Here is a 21,571-nt window from a genome sequence, read left to right as displayed (position 1 = left end):
TTCAATTGTAAATTAGATTTATACAATATCAAATTTTTGCATTTTCTGTAAACTTGTGTCTTAACAGCCCCTTGCACAATTCCAATAACTCAATCACAATTTTTTGAACAAAAAACATCTCACACTGTTTAAGATAGTGTTTATAGCATTATAAAGTCATCAGAATCCCTCTCTTTAATCACTCTCTACAACAGCAACCATTAGGAATACAAATAATGAGGATGTAAAACCATTTGTGCAAAACTGCATTATTTTTACTGTTTAAGATTTCAGTGAAGTAACACCGCCAGAAGCACAGATACAATGAAGACAAAGTCATGAAAAAACACTATCTTCCATTTTCAAACATCAAGGATTATGTTAGAGTAAATATTAGATGATAAAGAAAAATCTTGTGGTGGTGTACAACAGGAATGACAAGTGTCCTGGATATACTGTCAATTGGACAGAGAGCAGATATAGGTAAAGGTCAAAGTCTCTTTCAGGAATAGCAATCAATTTGTGAGACCAACTTGCGTATTTCTTTCTATGTAAGATCTATTCTTCCAACATCTTTGTTTTGCAGGCTACTAATAATACATTTAAGACTAAGCAGTCTTTTTTGAGGAGTATGCTTTCTTCCACGCATCTGAAATCTTTAAAACATCTGGATCATTGACTCTCTGGATTTTCCTACTCCAATCCATTTAACTGCAAAAAAGGAAAGGACAACAAATAGTTTGCACTAATGATAAATGCAAACTCAAAGCATGACATTCTGGTAAAGAAAAATGTTTTATGGCCTATGTAGAAGAATATGCTGCACTGCTAATATTGATATTTGCTATTAGATAATGACATTTTGCATTTCTGTAATACCACTACATCGAGAGATCTCAAATCACTATTAAGTGCCTAATCTTGTGCCACTGACTTCAAAGGAAGCATCACCTAAAATAATTAGTTCTCAAAACCCGTCTGAAATACAGAAATATCAGTTTTATAGATGGGGAAACTACACATATAGAAGTTAAGCGAAAGGTAACATTCTGTAACAAAACGAGGAATACATTTCCCAATTTCAGTCCTATCCTTTAACCATAAAACCATATTTCCTCAGAGTAAATAATTCAGTACTAGTTTAGGACCATATTCTGCCATCCTTAAGTTGATTTAGTGTCTGATGTAAATCCCAATGAAGTCAATGGACTACTCACAGATTAAAACATTAATAACTAAGCATAAGGGTGGCAAAACTGAGTCCTTATTATTATTATAAGAGCTACTAACCAAATATTGCATTCAGCTTTTCTATTTTCAAAGTTCTACAAATAGGACTTTCCCCATTGCACAACAGATTTAAAAAAACAAAACCAAAACCAGCACTGTGTGCATGTCAGTATTCAAAATCATTTGGCAAATTATGATAACCCAGCACGGCAAATTTAGACTGCACAAATAGACTGAAAAACATATGAGAGGCTGATCCCCTTTTAGATTTTGCTGCTAAAATGATGCTTAGCAGCATTAAAATGTCAAAGTACAAAAGAGTCCCTTTATAAATAAAGCTCCAAATTCTAACATTCTGGGTGCTCACTAATCATTTTCAGTATCAGAAGGTCAAGGGAGTTAAATTTAAATTATTTCTATTTAAGATAGGTTTCTTAAAGCAGGAAAGTCTGCTTTACTTACCAGGAATGCCAAGCTCCATTTCTATAAAGCGAACATAGTTCTGTGCATTTACAGGCAATTCATCAAACGTTCTTGCATTTGATATGTCTGTGTCCCATCCTGGGAGTGTCTCATACTGAACCTCTACTTTATTTAAGACTTCCTGGTTTGCTGAGGAAACAAAGAACACGTACTTCTCTATAGCCAATATTCAATTATCCAGAAGATCTGTATATTTTACAGAACCAGTCATACAACTAGAAGTAGTTTTTTCAAGTATCTTGTTCTACTGATGTTGACCTCAGAAAAGGAGCTTGCTTACTATTGAGAAATACTGCAATCACAATAGTTTAAAGGAGGTGAAATAATGGGAATTCCCTTAATCAGGAGTAGATTTCAATGACTCTCTCTGATATAGAGTCAGACATTGGTATATACGATATTAAACCATGGGTGTCTCTTCAAGAATACTGAAGAGCTTATTACATAGATTCCAACATAACACATTTCTACTAACTCACCCATAACACAAATTTAGATTTAAGGTGACCACCATCCTATAAATATTTCACAGTATTTCACAGTGGCGCAGGTATTTAAAAAGAGACTTGTACATAGTTGCAAAATATTGGGACTTATCTTCATTGGTGCGAGGGACTGCCAGAGAAGTGCCCTCCTGACTTCTAGTGAGACACACTGCAACTCAGATCAGTTGAGCCACTCAAGCTAGTAGCCCTCTGGTCTAAACAGGAGAAGACTGTAGGCAACACCTTCTCCATGAAAATCCCTCCATCTCAGAGACTCACTTCCCTTATAAAGTTCAGAGTCCAAGTCTGTTAACATTTAGAATACACTGCAACACTCCTCTATTTTACATCTCTGAACTCAGCTTCTCAGATGAATAAGGGTGCAGTGAAGTTAATGCATGTTAGAGACTCCATTTCATGTTTTTTTATTTTGACACTTTATAGGGAGGTACTGGCTATCAAAACAGATCAACTTAAAAGAATTACACCATGCCTTTTCAAGGAATAAAGCACATTTTGAAGAACTGCTCATGTATTCCTAAAAATAGGGTGGGATTTTGAGAAGAGCTCAGTAAGGCCAGCGCTGAGCGCTTTTGAAACTCCTTTAAGTGTCAATCCATCCAGATCTTGACCAGACAGTCAAACTGCCTTTGCCTTGCCCAAATACCAGCAAAATTAACTATATATGCGATTTGTCAGCTACATTAATAAGAATGTGCTTCTGGGGATAGCATTTAAAAAACCCTACACCAGCTAGATACTCCCGATAGCTCAGAATTTCTGAACAGGTACATTTTACTAGTTTGTTACTGGCATTATTTATTTGTTCTCTAGAAAAGGAACAGAAAATTTCTTACCAATAATTTCCTTTCTGACAGCAATGTCTCCCACAATTGTTGACATCTGGACTGCTCTCCACTCATTGTTGCTCATGGAGGCGAATCAGAGTTTTGGCCCCACATATTCTGACCATGTCCCCACAGTTCCTGCTTACCTCCAGATGAAATTATTCCCAAGCTGTAAAACTTTCATAACATTATTAGCAAACATTCTAGAGCTAACAAAATAACTGTACATTAGACCAAGGAAAATGGTCATATGGTAACAGTTTTATTTAATATTTGACCTTTGACTCATGAGCTGTCCATGGTGGATAGAATTGCGGGAGATGCTGCTACCAGAAAGGAAATTATCGGTAAGAAATTTTTCATTCTGCATTCCAGCATCTCCCACAATTCTTGATGTCTGGGAAATAGTGAGCAGTGAACAGATGTAAGGAAGGTTATGGAAAAAGGTCAGAAAAGGGAAAACGGTATCCCTACCCATCTAGAATATTTGTTCAAAGGGCAAAATCATTTCCGGGCCAGTGCCTGCAGCATTTTCCTGCCAAAGGATGTCTTTGCAGAGGACAGGATGTGCAGTGCTTGATAAAGGTGGTAGCCTTTGATCTGATGGCCGCCTTACAAATTTCTACTGTGGATGCATTAGATCTTTCTCTCCACCAGGTCACCAGGGATTACATGAAATGTGCCTTGATTCCTTCTGGAACCAGAATCTCTGATGCCTTGTATACTTCCACAATGCATAGTCTAATCCACAAAGCAAGCTCTGAGTCCTTGGAATTTTGGATGGAAAGATACAAAGAGGACATCTGATCACCTCGTGGACTCCGTACATTTGATGTACATTTTCAGAGCCCTTTGTGCCACATCTCTTCAGTGGGGCGTGCTGTGGCCTTGGACAGAATGAAGGCAGAACACCTCTTGGGAAGCGTGGAAAGACTCTCACCTTCAGGAAAAATGAGTTCTGAGCACCATCATGAAATTCGCAGTAATATTCCTGCATAGAGAACATTTCCAGCTCCACTACTCGCCTGCTGAATGTGATGGCTATCAGAAAGCAAGTTGGGATGGACAAATAAAATGCTCCAGAGGGCTAGCCGTGTTAGTCTGTATACAGCAAAAACAACGTGAGTCCTGTACAACTTAAAGACTAACACATTTAATTTCTGCAGGCATAAGCTTTCGTGGGCTGCAACCCACTTCGTCAGATGTAAGGAATAGAAATCACATAGGAGGTATATATATACACATATACAAGGGTAAGTAACAACAATGGGGAAGGTAGATAAAAGCAAAGTCCATTTAGTTAGAGTAGTTGAGGTCTATTCACAACCAATACTGATATCAGTGGCACCAAGGGATGGTTGGTCAAAGCAGGACCAACCCCAAATAAATCATCTCAACCAGGGCTTTGTCAAGCCGCACCTTAAAAACCTTGAAGGATGGAGATTCCACCACCTCCCCAGGTAATCGATTCCAGTGCTTCACCACCCTCCTAGTGAAAATGTTTTTTCCTAATATTCAACCTAGACCTCCCCCACTGCAACTTGAGATCATTGCTCCTAGTTCTGTCATCTACTACTACTGAAAACAGCCTAGTTCCATCCTCCCTGGAACCCCCTTTCATCTAGTTAAAGGCTGCTATCAAATCCCCCCTCATGCGTCTCTTTTGCAGGCTAAACAAGCTTAGTTCCCTCAGCCTCTCCTCATAAGTCATGTCCTCTAGCCCTCTAATCATTTCTGTTGCCCTCTGCTGGGCTCTTTCCCATTTGTCCACATCTTTCTGTAGTGGGGGGGGCCCAAAACTAGACACAGTACTCCAAATGAGGCCTCACTGATACCGAATAGAGGGGAATAATCACTTCCCTCGATCTGCTGGCAATGCTCCTACTAATGCAGCCCAATATACCATTACCATTGGCAATAAAGGCACACTCCTGACTCATATCCATCTTCTTGTCCACTGTAACCTCCAGGTCCTTTTCTGCCAAACTGCTGCCTAGCCAGTTGGTCCCCAGTCTGTAGCAATGCATGGGATTCATCAATCCTAAGTGCAGGGCTCTGCACTTATCCTTCTTAAACCTCATCAGATTTCTTTTGGCCCAATCCTCTAATTTGTCTAGGTCACATTGTATCCTATCTACCACTCCCCCCAGTTTAGTGTCATCTGCAAACTTGCTAAGGGTACAATCCACCGCACCCTCCAGATCATTAATGAAGATGTTGAACAAAACCAGCCCTAGCACCAACCTCTGGGGCATTCCGCTTGTTACCGGCTGCCAACTAGACATCGAGCCATTGATCACTACCCATTGAGCCCAATGATCTAGCCACCTTTCTATCCACTGTATAGTCCATTCATCCAACCCATATTTCTTTAACTTGCTGATAAGAATACTGTGGGAGACAGTATATAAAGCTTCGCTAAAGTCAAGGTATATCACGTCCACCGCTTTCCTCACATCCACAGAGTCAGTCATCTCACCATAGAAGGCAATCAAATTGGTCAGACATGGTCGATCAATGGTGGATTACCACTGTTACTATCGCCTGTTCTCATTTTATTTTCTGGACCACCTTCCCTAATAATGAGAAGAGTGGATATGCAGAGAGGAGGCCCTGTCACCATCTGTGTAATCGATATCTTTCCCCATGGATCTGGTGTCCACTTCCCTAGTGAAGTGTTTTAGTCTCTGCGTTCCTGTGATTTGCAAATAGGTCTGTTGAGATCAGGCCAAACAAGTGCACAATTAACTTGAAGACTTCCAGATTCATGAACCATGTGTGCCTGCTGAGTCAGTCTGCTTTCTGGTTCAGGTATCCCTTTATGTGAACTGCCCTGAAGGAGAGGAGACAAAGCTTTGCCCACTGCATGATTTCCATTGCTTCAAAACGTAGTACTGGCATTCTTGTTACCATCCTGGTCACACACATGACCATGACAGTGTTGCTTGACTGAATTAGGACTTGGTTCCTCTCTAGGCTGGACTGGAACCTTTGTAGCCCCAACTTAACAGCTCTCAGTTCTAGGAGGTTTATGTTGTCGGTCCCCTTCCTCCAGGTTCCAGATGCCTTGAACTGTTTGGGACCCCAGGTGTGCTCCCCAGCCCTCCAGCCTGGAATTGGTTGTGAGGATCAGGAAGGCATATGGTGCACCCTTGTGGGCATTGCTCTGAGCTAACTACCATTTTAAGGAGTTGATCACCTGTGCCGGAACCCTTACTTGATCTTTCATGCATTCCAAGGAGTAATCCCATACATTTAAGATAAAGCTTTGAAGACTCTTCATATGTGATTGTGCCCAAAGAGCAATTCCTATGCACGATACTTAGGAGGCCTACAGTTGATGGCTCAATGCAATAGCAGGCCATTTGCAGTTCTAAAACAATGTGAGGAGGTCTTGAATCTTCTGCAGAGATGGATGTATCCTTGCCATCGAAGTGCCCATTTCCAAGTGAGTTATTTCAAAGGACAGATTCAAGGAACTTTTTTGATGTTGATAATACAGCCATGAGCCTGCAAATCCAAGGTCAGAGGTGCAGCTCTGTGTGCTGGGGATGGAGCTTTGATTAAAAGGTCTTCAGGAAGAGGGGTACCCATGGATCCCCTGTGACCTGAGTTTGCTATTATCATCACCAATCTTTTTGTAAAAGACGCAGGGGGGCTGAGGACAAGTTGAATTAGAGATATAACAAATGCCTCCTGCCATAAGCAAACCTTACAAACCTGCAATGGGCATTGTATGATAGGGATGTGGAGATATGTAATCCAGCAGATTCACTGAAGTTAGAAAGTCCCCTGGAAAAGGGATGACAATGTAGAGGTTAAGATCGCCATCTGGAACTTTGCTTTCTTTAACCATTTGTTGAGCTTTTTTGTATCTAGAACGGATTCCCCCTGTACAGTTCTGAACAAAAAGAACCTTTCTTCTGAGGAAATGCTCTCTATTACTCCCATATCCAGGAGATGAGACATCTCATTCGGGATTAGACTACGCTTCACAGGGTCATTCAAGATGGGGGACTCAGTGAAAAACAAATGGCATAGAGCCCATAATTTGAAAGAGTATCTCTGACTCACTATTTCATTGATCCATTAGTCCATGGTCATTCCTCCAAGAAATGGGAAATCCTGCTTCCAAGCATGAACTCCAGGCAGAGACTTATGTGGCCTTTTCATAAAGAGGCTTTGGGAGCAGCAGGGCTCCCCTGGAACTTTCCTCCCAAGCCACGGTTCCATGGCTTTCCTATGGAGAACTTGCTGTCTCTTTGCTGTTATTACTGCAAGGATGAAGGCTGAAAGGAACGCCTTTGCTTGATGGCCAGTCTATACTCTCTCTCTCAAAGGCATGGCATGGCATCAGAGGGACTGTTTAGATTTTGCAGCATTGTCTGCCATTACCTTGCCTAGCTTCTCTCTGAAAAGCAGGGTTCCCATGAATTTGGCAGAGCACAGCACTTGCTTCAAGTGGCTACCCACCTTTCAGGGATGGAGCCATAGTTGGCACCTGGTCACTGAGCTGGAGGCCATGCCTTTGTCTGAGAATCTCATCGTATCCAGGGAGGCATCAGCAATGAACAGTTGACAGAGAAACTTTCTTTAAAATAGAGACAAAAATCAGGGTGATCTCCATTCTGGAGGGCTCTGAGATCTTCCAGTCAGCAGAAAGACGCCCTTGCAAAGCGAGCAGCTCAGGAACACCTGAGGGAGTCTGAGGAGGCCTCAAAAAAGTCTTTGAGAGAAAAAAGAAAGCCACAATCTGTGTGGTCCTTAGAATTCCTCTTCTGAGAGGATAACCATACCTTTAACCAGGGATACTACGCAACATCAACCTTTGATATCTCAGTAATCATGACTTTTGATTCTTGAATCCTATAGAACCTTAGATCATTTCTGCTAATGTGCTTGCCCTTGTTTGGCTGATCATTCATCCCCGATTACTTCCTCAGAGGAGGCGTGTAGGAGAATCACAGCCTTAGGGGAGTATTTTGAGGGGAGAAATGTGCTCAGAGGCATCCTCTTAGAATTGGCCTCCAATTTCTCAGTGGGGGGAAAGCTTTGCTGAGTCTTTCTCTGGTCCTGATAGGAGACAAAGCCCAATAATTCACCATCCTCTGTTGAGAAGGGGGAGGAAGAGGAGTCACAGGACTCGTACCTCAGATGTTCTATGCCTTTTCTTCCCCTTTTTCACTTTGATTTATTAGCTTTTTTAGCTCATTTAGAGAGCTTACAAGCTCCTCAGCAGCTTTGGTGAGCCCTTTCGAAACTAGCTTACTGAGGGCCTGAAATCCTCTCCCTAGATCTTCTTCTGAGTCCTCACCTCCTGGGGACCATTTCGCCCATAGAAGGGGAAGGAGAACCTCTTTTAGAGCCCTCCTGTCCAAACCGTGAAGGATAAAGAGTGCTTCTGAGCTCTGCTTCTTTTCCCAGGACACTCTAGACCCATTTAGAAACGCCAGGAAGGGGCGGGGGGAAACAGGACCCTGCAAGTTGGCCCTCTCTGTTCCCCAGGGGTCCCTGGGACTACCTCGAGTTGACCGACTGTGGTCCTCCTCGTCTTTGGAGCTATTCCCTGCTCTGCCCATAGACTCCTTGTCCATTTTTCCTACACTGGTGCAGCAGCTGCTTGGGTGGGTAGAGGATCCCACATGCCAGTCTGACTCATAGCCCAAGGTCCTAACAGAGTTAGGGATGGAAGGCTGGGTGGAGGATAGGCACAACTCACCATCTGCTGAACTTGCAGTCTCACAGATGGAGCATCATTTGGATTACATTAGTTGCTTTTTAGACTGCTCTAAAAGACTGGAAGATGCAGAGGAGCCAGCAGGGAGCACTGCAGCTGAGGTTCCAGAATGTTCTAATACCTGGCTAAAAAAATGGCATGGGGGGAGAAGGGGCTGGGAGGGAGATCACTGCTCATTACTGCCTGAAATTTTGACCAAAAAAACCCCCTCAGGCAGATGCAAAGGTAGAAGCTGTAAAAACACCATCCACATGCTGCCACAGAGACACAGAAACTGAAAGAAAGCAGGAGCTGAGAGAGGATGGCTTAACCATGTGGCTCCAAAACTCTGATCCACCTCCAGGAGCTGCAGAGAGGGGAGCATCCTAGATGTCAAGAAATGTGGTCTGCAGAAACAAAACAAATAATCTCAAAACTATACTGGAATAAGCTGATCAATAACTCCAAAGGAGACATTTGACAATCATGAGATATCAGTGAGAAGTCATCAGGCACAGTTTCTAAAGCTTTTCTTTAAAACATTGTGTATCACATCTCTATAAGCCATCATGTCATGGTAGCGATATCCTTATACAGGATTCATGCAATTACATTTGATCATCTCACCTGCTACTAATTAATCTCTGCCAATACTACATTCAAACATTAAAAACCTCCAAGCAGCTTCAAACATTCTTCAGGTAATAACTGGTGACCCGTTAGTACCAGAAACTGAGAACTATACACCCACTAGAAAGTGAAAAATCCTAGCTTTCCCATTCCAGGGATAGAAGCATGCCTTAATGTCTGGAGCTATTAAGTCTTAAAAATGCAACATTACTGTATACGGAAATACAATTTTGATTAATTTTTAATATCTAAATTTAATAGTTCTAATTCTTCCCTCCCTCTGAGACTTGTAAGGTTAGATTCATGTAATAAGTCAGACTGAATTAAAAGTAGCAGAATAATAAATAGTATCAAGAGTTCAAAAAAAAAAAAAAAAGGACATTTTAAAATTATTTTTTCTGCAACTTATTTGGCAGATATAAGAGCCACAGGATGCAGCGTGAAGGTCTTTTAGGCACTCACTGAGATGACACAAATGGCTTTGGCTCTTGTGCAATCACAAACTCATGAGGCACAGAAATTTTATCAGCATATACACCCTTTTTTAAGCACTCTGAACACACTGACCTCTCATGAGAGTAATTATAAAACAGACTCACCAGGAAAATGAGGTATGATTTCACCATCTAGTATGTAAGCAACTCCAACCTTTATTTCTGGAAATACATCCAAGATATCCAATTTGGTAACAGCCAATCTATTTTTTTTTTTTTTTAAAAGAAAAAAACAAAAACAAACCCTTCCTCTGTTAATGGCATTTCTAAACTCTGAATTACTGGGCTGCAACTAAACTATATTTCTATTCATTTATCACATGCAAAATTAAGCTTCAAAGCAACTATGAATAAAATCAGGAATAATTGGTATGTTTAGTAATTGAACTTGGCATTTATATTTCTACTATTTTTTCAGATCTTTAAAACAAAGTCCAAGCCGATAAAATACAATACAAAGCAAGACAGATGTTGGACTGATACAAAGTCTATTGAAATCAATGGGAACCTCTAGACCAGGCCCTGAATTATGCTCAATTTCACAAAAATATGAAAAGATCATAATTCAGAGGACAGATTTTTCCCTCCTCTTAAACAGAATGAGTGGTCTACAGCTTTAATGGAAAATTCTAATGACTGTTTAGACTTTTTGACTTTTAACAGTCACATTAACACTTCTAATAGAAAGCACTAGGATAATTACGTAAAAGAGTGCTCACAGCATTTCTTTTTCTCTCATTCAACGGAGTCAAGAAGTGTCTAGTAATATCTCTTATGATCACTTCCATATTTTGTTATTTTAAATGTGTGACTGACAAATTGGGAGTTAATCTAGCGCACTAATTAAAAAGTTAACGAAAAATTTAGCTATACATCAAATATCTGAACTAAGTAACAAATATGTGGTAATAGCATTAACTAATTTTGGATAAGTTTAGTTCAAATAAGATAAAACAATCCTGAGGTGTGTCTACCGAATGGCTTCTAATGCATTTGTTCAGCAAGCTGTTATATGAACAGAGCTGAAATTAAACATTAAAAGCACGGTTCAAACGTGTAATTAGGTGCGCAGATAACATTTAAAAAGTTGCCCAGATTTGGTTACTTGTCCAAAAATAGGTAAGGGCAAGGAAAATGAATAGGAAAATTCAAATAAAGATTAACATCTACACTGGTCCATCTGTTAAGCTAGACAGTTTCATCTGAGCTTTATTTCAATGTTCCTTGATATTTTTATTAAAATTTCTCACACAAAGGTAATTTGCAAAGTTTAAAATAGAAAACTGTGTCTTCCTTTAAATCTACTCCTTGGCATCCGGTACCATTGGCTATCATATATCAAGGCTCCTCAGCCTATCACATTCTGGAATCATAAAGCGCTCTCATGTGCCTTTTTTCTTTTTGAGGAGAGGAGAGGAAGCCAGGGTAGAGGAGAAAGGGGCAGCCAGAAGTGCTAAATTCTGTGAACCAAATGCAAGCAGTTCTTGGAATTCCTCGAATAGCGAGTCATCGTGTACTTTTATTAAAAAGAGACAAGTAGGAGAAACTTTAAAAGTATGAGAAACACTGAAATATAGACACAACACAAATTCTAGAAAAAGGGAGAGGGGTATTTTAAATTCCTTTCAATTGTTCTGTACATGTATTTTTCAGAGCCATTTCTGCTGCTAGTTGATGTGCATTAAAAAATTCAACGTCATGGGGCAGCAACTCCTAAGGGAGTGGGGACAGGAAGAAAAGTGAAAGATGTAGTCAGGATATCAGGGCAGCCCATCTGAGACTGGCAAGATGTGGTTAAGTGTATTTTTTTTAAAACTTGCAAATTAGTGGTATTTGCAGTGTCTTCTGACACAAGCACTAAACTATATACTGACAAATAAGACTAATATTAAAGTGTTAGCCTATTTCTCATGGCATACAAAAGCTGGAAACAAGTTTAGAAAAATATAACCTCTGTCTACATTCTAACAGGTATTTTATACCCTTACACAATATTTTACTGCAAATATTCAAAGCATTTTAGTACAAATATACCTTAAAACACCACGGAAAGTCTCATATATTAAGTTCTTGCCTCCATCTTCCTTACTTATGTTTTTAAAAGACATCATATATATTGTTCATGATTTACTATCACTTTGCACAAAAGACAGAGATGGAATCCTGAAGGAATTATAAAAGGGTCAACTGCCAAGATAACACCCAAGATATGAACTTTTTAGGCTGACTAAATCTTTGAATAGTACCATTTTCTACCAGTGCTGATGAGAGTTTCATAGTTACTTATTAGGAATTCTACAACGTGCTATAATCCATGTTATGCTATGTATGAAGGCCAACTTATCAGCACCACAGAATACTCACGCAGTAAATCCATTAATCATGTGGGCGTATCTGAGTAACACAAGATCCAGCCAGCCACATCTTCTTTTTCTACCAGTGGTCACGCCAACCTCCTTACCTCGTGTCTGCAGCAATTCTCCAATTTCCTGATGGAAGATTTCCATGTGTATTAGCACAGTTAAAAAAATATTGTAATAAACTTAAAGTCCCCCCATGATGCACAAAACTATCCACCAAAATAAAAATACAAACAAGTACTCTTACTATTGCTAGTTGTTTTGTTCTTTAATGTAAAAACGCTAGTTAAACAGGCTATTTTCTCAACACTAAATTTTCATTCAGCTCTGCAATGCCTAACCTACTGCTTCACAAGAATGTTGTGAAGCTTAATGAAGCCCTGAGATGGCAATCTTAGTCTGGCAATCTTAGTCTTCTTAGTCTGGCAATCTTAGTCTGGCAGTCCTGCAAATACAGTTGAGGATCAAAAAGGCAAGCTGTTTTTGGTGCAGAATCTTTACTCCTAATGGCTTGCATTTTTTGCAACTTGATGTTAATTACAATTTCACTGCTGGTGCACGTGGCAGAATAGAATTCATCCTCCTCTCTGATAGCATTAAGGTTCTGCAGGACTAAAGAATAAGCAACAACTTTATAAAATAAGCACATATGCTTCACTGCATCCAGGCAGCAGATTTGTTAACTGAGAAAAAGTTACTTTTCTGAGTGTAGCAATATTTTAAGGCAAGAAACGTCACTAAGTCTCATGCAGAATCTGATGCTGGGGATAGTTTTGTGCAGGCTGGAATATACCCTTAGCTTTAAGGAGTTTTACAGGCTAAACCTATGAAAAACATCCAGTTATTTTCCCACTTGTTGATCATATGAATAATGCTTACGTTATCTTGCTCTGTAGGAAAGGCACCGATTCCAACTCTAGTTGTATATGCTTTTACAACTCCGTATACTTCCCCAACATTCTGAGGTGGCATACCCAAACCTGTGCAAACACCTCCAACGGTACAATTCGAAGAGGTCACAAAAGGGTACGTCCCTAATTTTTTTTAAAAAGAGACAAGAGAAGAGAACTGAAAAGTGCTATCATACTTTCTGAAAAAGAAAAACACACATTGGACCTTGAATGACGTTTAAAATGAACCACGTACAGAGTAATTTCATCCCTTTTGGGAAAAGCTCATTGGTGGATTTTGTAAAGTAATAAAGTACACCAAAATAAATGCAGTTTACAACTAAGTTTTCTTTTTCATATTTAATGAATTCTTAATCTTCTTCTGTGCAATGTGCATTCCCCACTGAAGCCAACATGAGATTTACCACCAACATCAACTGGCACAGGATTAAGCCCAGACAGTGAAGTAACTTTGAAGGGAACACGCAAGCCAAAAATTGGAATAAGTCACTAGAAAGTACTGTCTGTCTCTCTACTATATAGTACATTCACTCTCAGCAAAAATATGAGGATTTTGAAAGGAAGGCATGTCTATTCACTAACACGGATTCACTAAGGGAAAGTCATGCCTGACCAACCTGATTGCTTTCTATGATGAGGTGACTGGCTCTGTGGATGTAGGGAAGGCGGTGGATGTGATATACCTTGACTTTAGCAAAGCTTTTGATACTGTCTCACACAGTATTCTTATCAGCAAGTTAAAGAAGTATGGGTTGGATGAATGGACTATAAAATGGATAGAGAACTGGCTAGAGCATAGGATTCAACGAGTAGTGATCAATGGCTCCATGTCTAGCTGGCAACCGGTCACAAGCGGAGTTCCCCAGGGGTCGGTCCTGGGGCCGGTTTTGTTCAACATCTTTATTAATGATCTGGAGGATGGGGTAGATTGTACCCTCAGCAAGTTTGCGGACGACACTAAGCTGGGGGGAGTGGTAGATACCCTGCAAGGTAGGGATAGGATTCAGAGTGACCTAAACAAACTGGAGGATTGGGCCAAAAGAAACCTAATGAGGTTCAACAAGGACAAGTGCAGAGTCCTCCACTTAGGAAGGAAGAATCCCATGCACAGCTATAGACTGGGGACCAATGAGCTGGGCAGCAGCTCTGCAGAAAAGGACCTGGGGGTAACGGTGGATAAAAAGCTGGATATGAGTCAGCAGTGTGCCCTGGTTGTCAAGAAGGCTAATGGCATATTGGGCTGCATTAGGAGGGGCATTGCCAGCAGGTCACGGGAAGTGATTATTCCCCTCTATTCGGCATTGGTGAGGCCGCATTTAGAATATTGTGTCCAGTTTTGGGCCCCCCACTACAAAAAGGATGTGGACAAGTTAGAGAGAGTGCAGTGGAGGGCAACCAAAATGATTAGGGGGCTGGAGCACAGGACTTATGAGGAGAGGCTGAGGGAACTGGGCTTGTTTAGTCTGCAAAAGAGAAGAATGAGGGGGGATTTGATAGCAGCCTTTAACTACCTGAAAGGGGGTTCCAGGGAGGATGGGGCTAGGCTGTTCTCGGTGGTGGCAGATGACAGAACAAGGAGCAACGGTCTCAAGTTGCAGGGGGGGGGTCTAGGTTGGACATTAGGAAAAAGTTTTTTACTAGGAGGGTGGTGAAACACTGGAATGGGTTACCTAGGGAGGTGGTGGAATCTCCATCCTTAGAGGTTTTTAAGCTGAGGCTTGACAAAGCCCTGGTTGGGATGATATAGCTGAGGTTAGTCCTGCTTTGAGCAGGGGGTTGGACTAGATGACCTCCTGAGGTCCCTTCCAACTCTAATATTCTATGATTCTATTTGCATGCCACTGGCATCAGAACACATGTAACTACAAGCTGCAGTGAAAAGCACGTTGTGTCCACAGTGCGGTGTGTAGCTACATACAACAATGAAAGGCTCTGACGTGGGGGGAGGCAGTGGGGAAAGGCTCTGGCACTTACTCGCTGCGGGAACCTTTCCCAGCCACAGAGAACTGCTGGAGCATTTCCCCACCACCGGAGTCTTTCCCTGTGGTGGGGAGGCAGGGAGACACTACACTGCAATGGGGGAAGCTCTGTTTGGGTGCATAGAGAGTTGTGTAGGATACATACACTAGAGGTTAAGGAGTGTCTTTAATCTTCTTGCCTAAGCAATCCCTCACAGTCTACACTGCTATTTACACCTGTGTTACAGGGGCATGCAGTCTACATGCCGCTGTAAGGAGATGCAGCGTAGATGTACACCCTGAGAAAACACTTTAACATCTAAGAAAACACACAATTTGTGTCTTTCATTTTGGGGGGGCGGTGCAGCAACGTCAGCTAAATGTGTTTAAACAAAAGATCAACTCTGTCTTAAATGAGGACGAAAAGGACAACGGAACTGTAGAGAAACGCTGGCCAAAAAAAAAAAAAAAAAATCTTATGAAGATTATATTCCAAGGTAAATTGAAAAATGTCAAAGAGGAGCCTCTAAAGCAGTAGCTAGCTGAGAAGTCATTTTTTAAAAGCTTAGTGGAACTTACTAGTGAAGAAATCTCCTCCTAACAAGCTACAGAGGAAGCAGCCAGTTGTCATTTAACTCAAATTATGACAAAAACCCTGAGACATATTGACCTATAGTAGTTGAGAACAACCATAAGAAACAAGAGAGACTTCCCCTACCCAAGACTTGGTTTTCAGCATGAACAGCCAGAAGAGAGATATGATAAGAATCATGGCTCTGTAAGGAATTCAAGGCACATTGGACTATATAGTCAACTTAGAAAAGCAGAAAACTCCATAGAAATCTGTCCCCATGTGAGGTTTTAGGGATACATTAAAGCAGGACCAACCAGTGATACCTAAATTCAAAGTCTCAAGAGATCAAGTGTAAATTTCTAGGTGCTGTTATAAAGCACTTTACAACTATTAATCAGTCCTCAAAAGTCTTGAGACAGGCAAGTAGTATTTATCCCCATTTTGCAGATGAAGAAATACAAATAAACTCATAGACTAAGGTCAGAAGGGACCATCATGATCATCTAGTCTGACCTCCTAGTACACTGCAAGACACAGAACCTTGCTCATCCACTCCTGTGATAGCCTAACCTCTGGCTGAGTTACAGAAGTCCTCAAATCATGGTTTAAAGACTTCAAATTACAGAGAATCCACCATTTACACTAGTTTAAATCTGTAAGTGACCTAAGCCCCATGTTGCCAGAGGAAGGTGAAAAAAAACCCAGGTTCTCTGCCTATCTGATCCAGGGGAAAATTCCTTCCTGACCCCAGATACGGTGATCAATTAGACCCTGAGCATGTGGGCAAGATGTACCAGCCAAACACTTGGGAAAGAATTCTCTGTAGTAATCCAGAGCCCTCTCCATCCAGCATCCCAACACCAGCAGTTGGGAGATATTTGCTGCTAGCAGTTACAGATCGGCTACCTGCCATTGTAGGCAGTCTCATCATACCATCCCCTCTATAAAACTTATCAAGCTCAGTCTTGAAGCCAGTTAAGTTTTTGCTCCCACTGCTCCTCTTGGAAGGCTATTCCAGAACTTCACTCCTCTGCTGGTTAGAAACCTTCACCTATTTCAAGCCTAAATTTGTTAATGGCCAGTTTATATCCATTTGTTCGTGTCCACATTGGCACTGAACTTAAATAAACTCCTCCCCCTCCCTGGTATTTATCCCTCTGATGTATTTACAGACAGTAATCATATTTCCCCCCAGCCTTCGTTTTGGTTAGGTTAAACAAGCCAAGTTCTTTGTTACTTACCCATGGCCACAAAAAGAGTCAATGTCAAGACAGTGACTTGAATTAAAATTTTGAGCTCTAATTCTAGTGTACTCACTCAGTTTCACTGTCATCAAGATTTTAACAAACTATCCTTCCATCAACACTAGGGGATATAAAAGAAGAGCGTGACATTACAATACAAAGTGCACCAGAACAGCAGCTATGGAATCTTCAAGGTTTCAGGGCTCCAAAATCTTAAAGAAGACTGCTCTGAATTTTTCAAACTGACTTTGGTGCTGAGACTAAGACAGTACCAGTACCAATGCTGGGACTAAACGGATTGAAGATAGCATTGTTCATTGTGTTTAAATTACTACACTCAGCCTTCATAAAGTCCTCTTGAATAGAATGCTGAAATATTCCTTCAATGCCAAGCCTAACCAAGGACTTTTTGGTATGCTTTTTTAGACTGTGAAAATATAACTCCTCCTCCACCCCCAATATGGATGGGATACTTCACCCAGACATTTTTGGGACTACCTATGGGAGACACCTATTCCTTTGAACCTGAGACAGAAACCCATAACACCATATTGAAATACTCTTAATATTCTAGGCACAGAGACTGCTGCTTTGTGATGGATTTTAATAGTGTTCCTCACAGGTCTTATATCCCTGACATACAAGTATTCTTAAGATCAGCTGTTGAGAGAAACTGATAAGCCTAAAAGTCCTTGGATGATTTCTCTTTAAAATAAGAGACAGTTTTTGCTAACTAACAAACTGTAAATACTTCCTATTCCTCTGAAATTCTTTTACAAGACAGATAAGAGATAGGTGGAAAAAACTCAAGAACAAGGGGGATAGCAAGGATAAAAAAGTTTGTGGGCAGTCCATACAGGCCTGTTGTGAATGAACTGAAGCACATTAATGCTTGCTATCATAATACTTTAAAGGATTTATGAAGCAATTTTATAAAGGAGAACAGCTATTTCCATCAAGAAACATGTACCAATTATTCTGGCAAAGAAACACTGTGCTTCAAGAATAATCAGACCTTTAATATATCAAGGTGTTTGAAAGAGCAAACAACTTAAAGATTTTCCTAAACAAACCAGTTTCCCTACATCATCTTTTCTTTCCATTATGAAAGTTAAAACTCAAAAGGATAAAAGTGTTCTTGACAGGGACATGTTTGTTTTAAAAAACAGATTAAACTCAGTTTTCAAATATCAGATCTTTTTGAATAATACATTTTGGCTTTCTGTTACAGAATATTAAAAATCTTTGATTCACCTGATGTAGTTTCTTTGCTGCTATTTACTACTTGCTTTTTAACCCAACACTGCATAATAGAATCCCTACAGTACAGAAGTTAAAGTGGAGTCCCCTTTTGCTGTGAAGTGTGCTGATGAAAACAAACCAGACCATTTCTAAGTTTTTTCATGACCAAATCCAGTCACTGAGACTTTCTAAATTCATCATTTTAATAGTGAGTAAATGGAAACTAACTGGATAGGTGACTAGCCCTCATATCTTTTTGGGAAACAATATCGGTTACTTATGAAATCCTGAATCTGGAGTGTAACTATAAGTAGTACTTTATGATCTATCTTCACTAGAAGTCAGAAAAGCCTTCACAGCATTATGTTCAAGCATACTCCAATATGTTTTCACACTACTACGTTTACACATTATACCTTCTTTTGTTCATCAGTTAAGACAATTTAATACATTAAATTAATGCCTTATTGTTTCCATTCTTTGTTTCTCTGAATACCAAAGAACAGAAAAGGGTAATTAATGTCTGATGCATTTATTTTATCTTTAGATTTATACAGATGCTAAAATTACAAATGAACCTGTTTGTATCATATAGGCAACACTGGCATAGGTATTAAATATTTTTGAAGTTAAGACAGAAGCAGAACAATTCAGTATAACATAAACCACTACCAACAAGTCAGATAATAAAAGTTCACATTGCAACCTTCTCAAACAATTGCTCAGGGGAAGAAAAGAACAGCTTTGCAGTGTGTCCCAGGAGGTGGGTCTGGGGCTATTTAGGACCATAAGTTTTCAGGTAGGATCCTCTCAGAACAACTTTTCAGCACCTCTTCCGATTTATACCAATGAGTTTATAGATAAAGTGTGTGTTGATGTAGCAGTATATCATGGGGAAAAGAATAGTTCTCAGATAGGCAGTCCATAAGCCATGTAGGTAAAAACAACCATCTTTAGTTTAATAAGCTCACAGAAGTCTGTGATATTACATACTTTGAAGTATTTTACTAATTTACAATAAAAATATCTTGTCATACTGTAAAATAAATGTGTATAGAAAGACTACTACAGCTAGCTCGCTCAGTTCTTTTCATAAAGTATTTTCACTACTCTGCTTCACAACCGTCAGCTGTGAAATATAACTTTTATAAATGCTAAGAAAAGCCCACACTAATTTACTCAGCTTTTTAATAGGACTGCAGTTTTCAAATTAACTAGTCAATTGCATGTGATTGGATTAGTGAACTCTCACACCAACACCATTCAACAAGTTATTCCTTAAAAAAAAAATCAGTTCAAGGGCGAAATTCTGACCTCATGTGCATGCTTTTATGGATTTCCAAAAAGCTAATTAAATTTAAGAAATTCTTCTAACACCTCATTTTCTTGAGACCCAAACCTCAAAGAGTACATTGACTAAGTCACTTCAAAACATGGTCTGCTGGTAAAGGAAGACATGCAAAATTCAGTGACATGGATATTGGGGGGAGGGAGGGGAAATCTTAGTGTGGACTCAAAATCTGACAAAATAGAAAGGCTAGTGCTTCCTTATAATACAAACACACATTTTTCATAACAGCACCTATACATGGCACAGCCACCAGGTATTCTCCCTTCATGGCACATACATGCCACCATGTTTCTCATAAAAAGTTATACATACCAAAATCGATGTCCAGTAATGCTGCATTTGCACCCTCTACTAAGATTTTCTTTGGTGGTCCATGCAGAGCCTCATATATGAAATAAACACCATCCCTCACCATTGGTTTAATCCTTTCCATGTAGCCCTGAGTAATACAAAAGGCTTTTTTAAAGATTGGGTTTAATTAGTAAGTTATAAATCCAGAATGATAAGGTGAACAAATACTCTAGTTATATGTTTCACTATGATAAAGTCATAGTGGGGTACACATTCGGAAATAATCCTTCCTGGACAATTCTAGAGAGAGATTGGGCTTCCCTGTGCTGCTGGTCACCACCCAGTTCTATTTGATCAGGAAGATGTGGAGGGCGCCATGTGAGGTAATGGGGGTGGGGGACAGAGAAAAACCTTAGGGTTTACAATACGGATATGAGGCTCTCTTACTGAAATGACAAAAGGCAAGCAAAAAATGAAAATATAATCCAAAAGTTCTTAACACAGCATTCTGAATATTTTACAAATACAAATCTGAATGACCAAATTAATACTCAAACATGTAGCTTAAGCACAACATTTTATTACATTCCGCATCTTATTTGCAAGTGTTAAAGACTTCCCACAAAAGCCAGTACCCTGAAATTCCATTAGTGACAATCTGGAGCCAATGGACTAATGCCTCTTTATATTTATGCTAATGAGGGGAGGGGTTGTCTTAACCTTACCTATCAGGAACTAAGTGCTTTGTAACATGTGGATTAGTACTGAGCACAGAGCCTGTTCCCCATGAGTATTAATAGAAGCTATCCCATACTAATAATTTGGTTTACATGGAGCGCAGCAGCTTTACTCATTCAATATGTTAGTATACCAGTGTAAAAGGCACAATAAATATAAGTTATTTCCCCGCAAGCAATGTGATGTATTTAGGTTTCCATTTCTCACAGTAAACTGTTGATCTATTGGCTTTTTCCCTGCCGACCATAGTGCATATATAGGTGTAATAAAAGGATTACAAAAACCTCAACATGTAACTGATTCTTTATCAACAGAATCATGAAGAATTAGGACTCAGAATTCCACAGGTAAAAAAATACATAATTTTACAGTTAACTGGAAGGGAAGAACTCAATCTGCTCCACCGTTCAACTTACCTGTTTGTCAGGAAATTGAGTCCAATGATAGCCAATAAGATACTAAAAGGGTAGCTTTTGGTTGTTTGGCAATAGCATCTTTGCTCAAGTCTCTTTAGAACGCTAATAATTAACTGCAGTATTCAGACTTATATAGCTCTCAGTTCTCTCACATGTTCATCATAACAAAGTTGCTTTCAAACCCCCTACTTTAAGTGCTTACCTTTTTGTCAGATATATGTGAAGAAACATGAGGTGACTCTTGTGCTCTAAGCACACAATTCCTTTTTAAGTTTTAATAATCTTTCTGAAGTAGAATGTTCCAGCAGAGCACAAAGTAATAATGTCAAAGACTGATAGTCTTCTTAAAATAAGAACTACAAATCTATTTAACAATTGATATTTATTATCAGACATATGTGGGTTATTTTTCAAAATAAAGAACTCACAAAAATGTCTGATGATCAGCATTCTAGGGATTTACAATAAGAACACAAACAATTAAATAATAGTTTTACCTTGAGTTTTTTCAATTCCCCTTCAATGTCTATCTCTAAGGTAGGATATATAGCTTTGTACTGATTAGCTAACACTTTAAACCTGAAAGGCAAAAAACATTTCTTCAATAATTTTGCTAAACAA

General features: G+C 39.7%; 1 protein-coding gene across 1 annotated transcript in view; it reads right to left on the bottom strand.

The window, feature by feature from the left end:
* Window positions 1–21,571, bottom strand: part of ADSS2 (adenylosuccinate synthase 2) — a 55,952-nt gene continuing 34,381 nt past the window's right edge. The window contains 7 exon segments of the mRNA XM_067555249.1: window positions 1–690; window positions 1,672–1,821; window positions 9,971–10,068; window positions 12,230–12,354; window positions 13,105–13,259; window positions 19,818–19,944; window positions 21,448–21,529. Coding sequence (XP_067411350.1) covers window positions 638–690; window positions 1,672–1,821; window positions 9,971–10,068; window positions 12,230–12,354; window positions 13,105–13,259; window positions 19,818–19,944; window positions 21,448–21,529 — 790 coding nt within the window. The 3' untranslated portion in view covers window positions 1–637.

This window comes from Emydura macquarii, unplaced genomic scaffold, assembly GCF_026122565.2.
Source record: "Emydura macquarii macquarii isolate MOO-44397 ecotype Brisbane River unplaced genomic scaffold, CSIRO-AGI_Emac_v2 contig_1597, whole genome shotgun sequence".
NCBI lineage: Eukaryota > Metazoa > Chordata > Testudines > Chelidae > Emydura > Emydura macquarii.
Note: the sequence above shows the minus strand (reverse complement) of the source record. Positions and strands in the feature narration are given on the sequence as shown.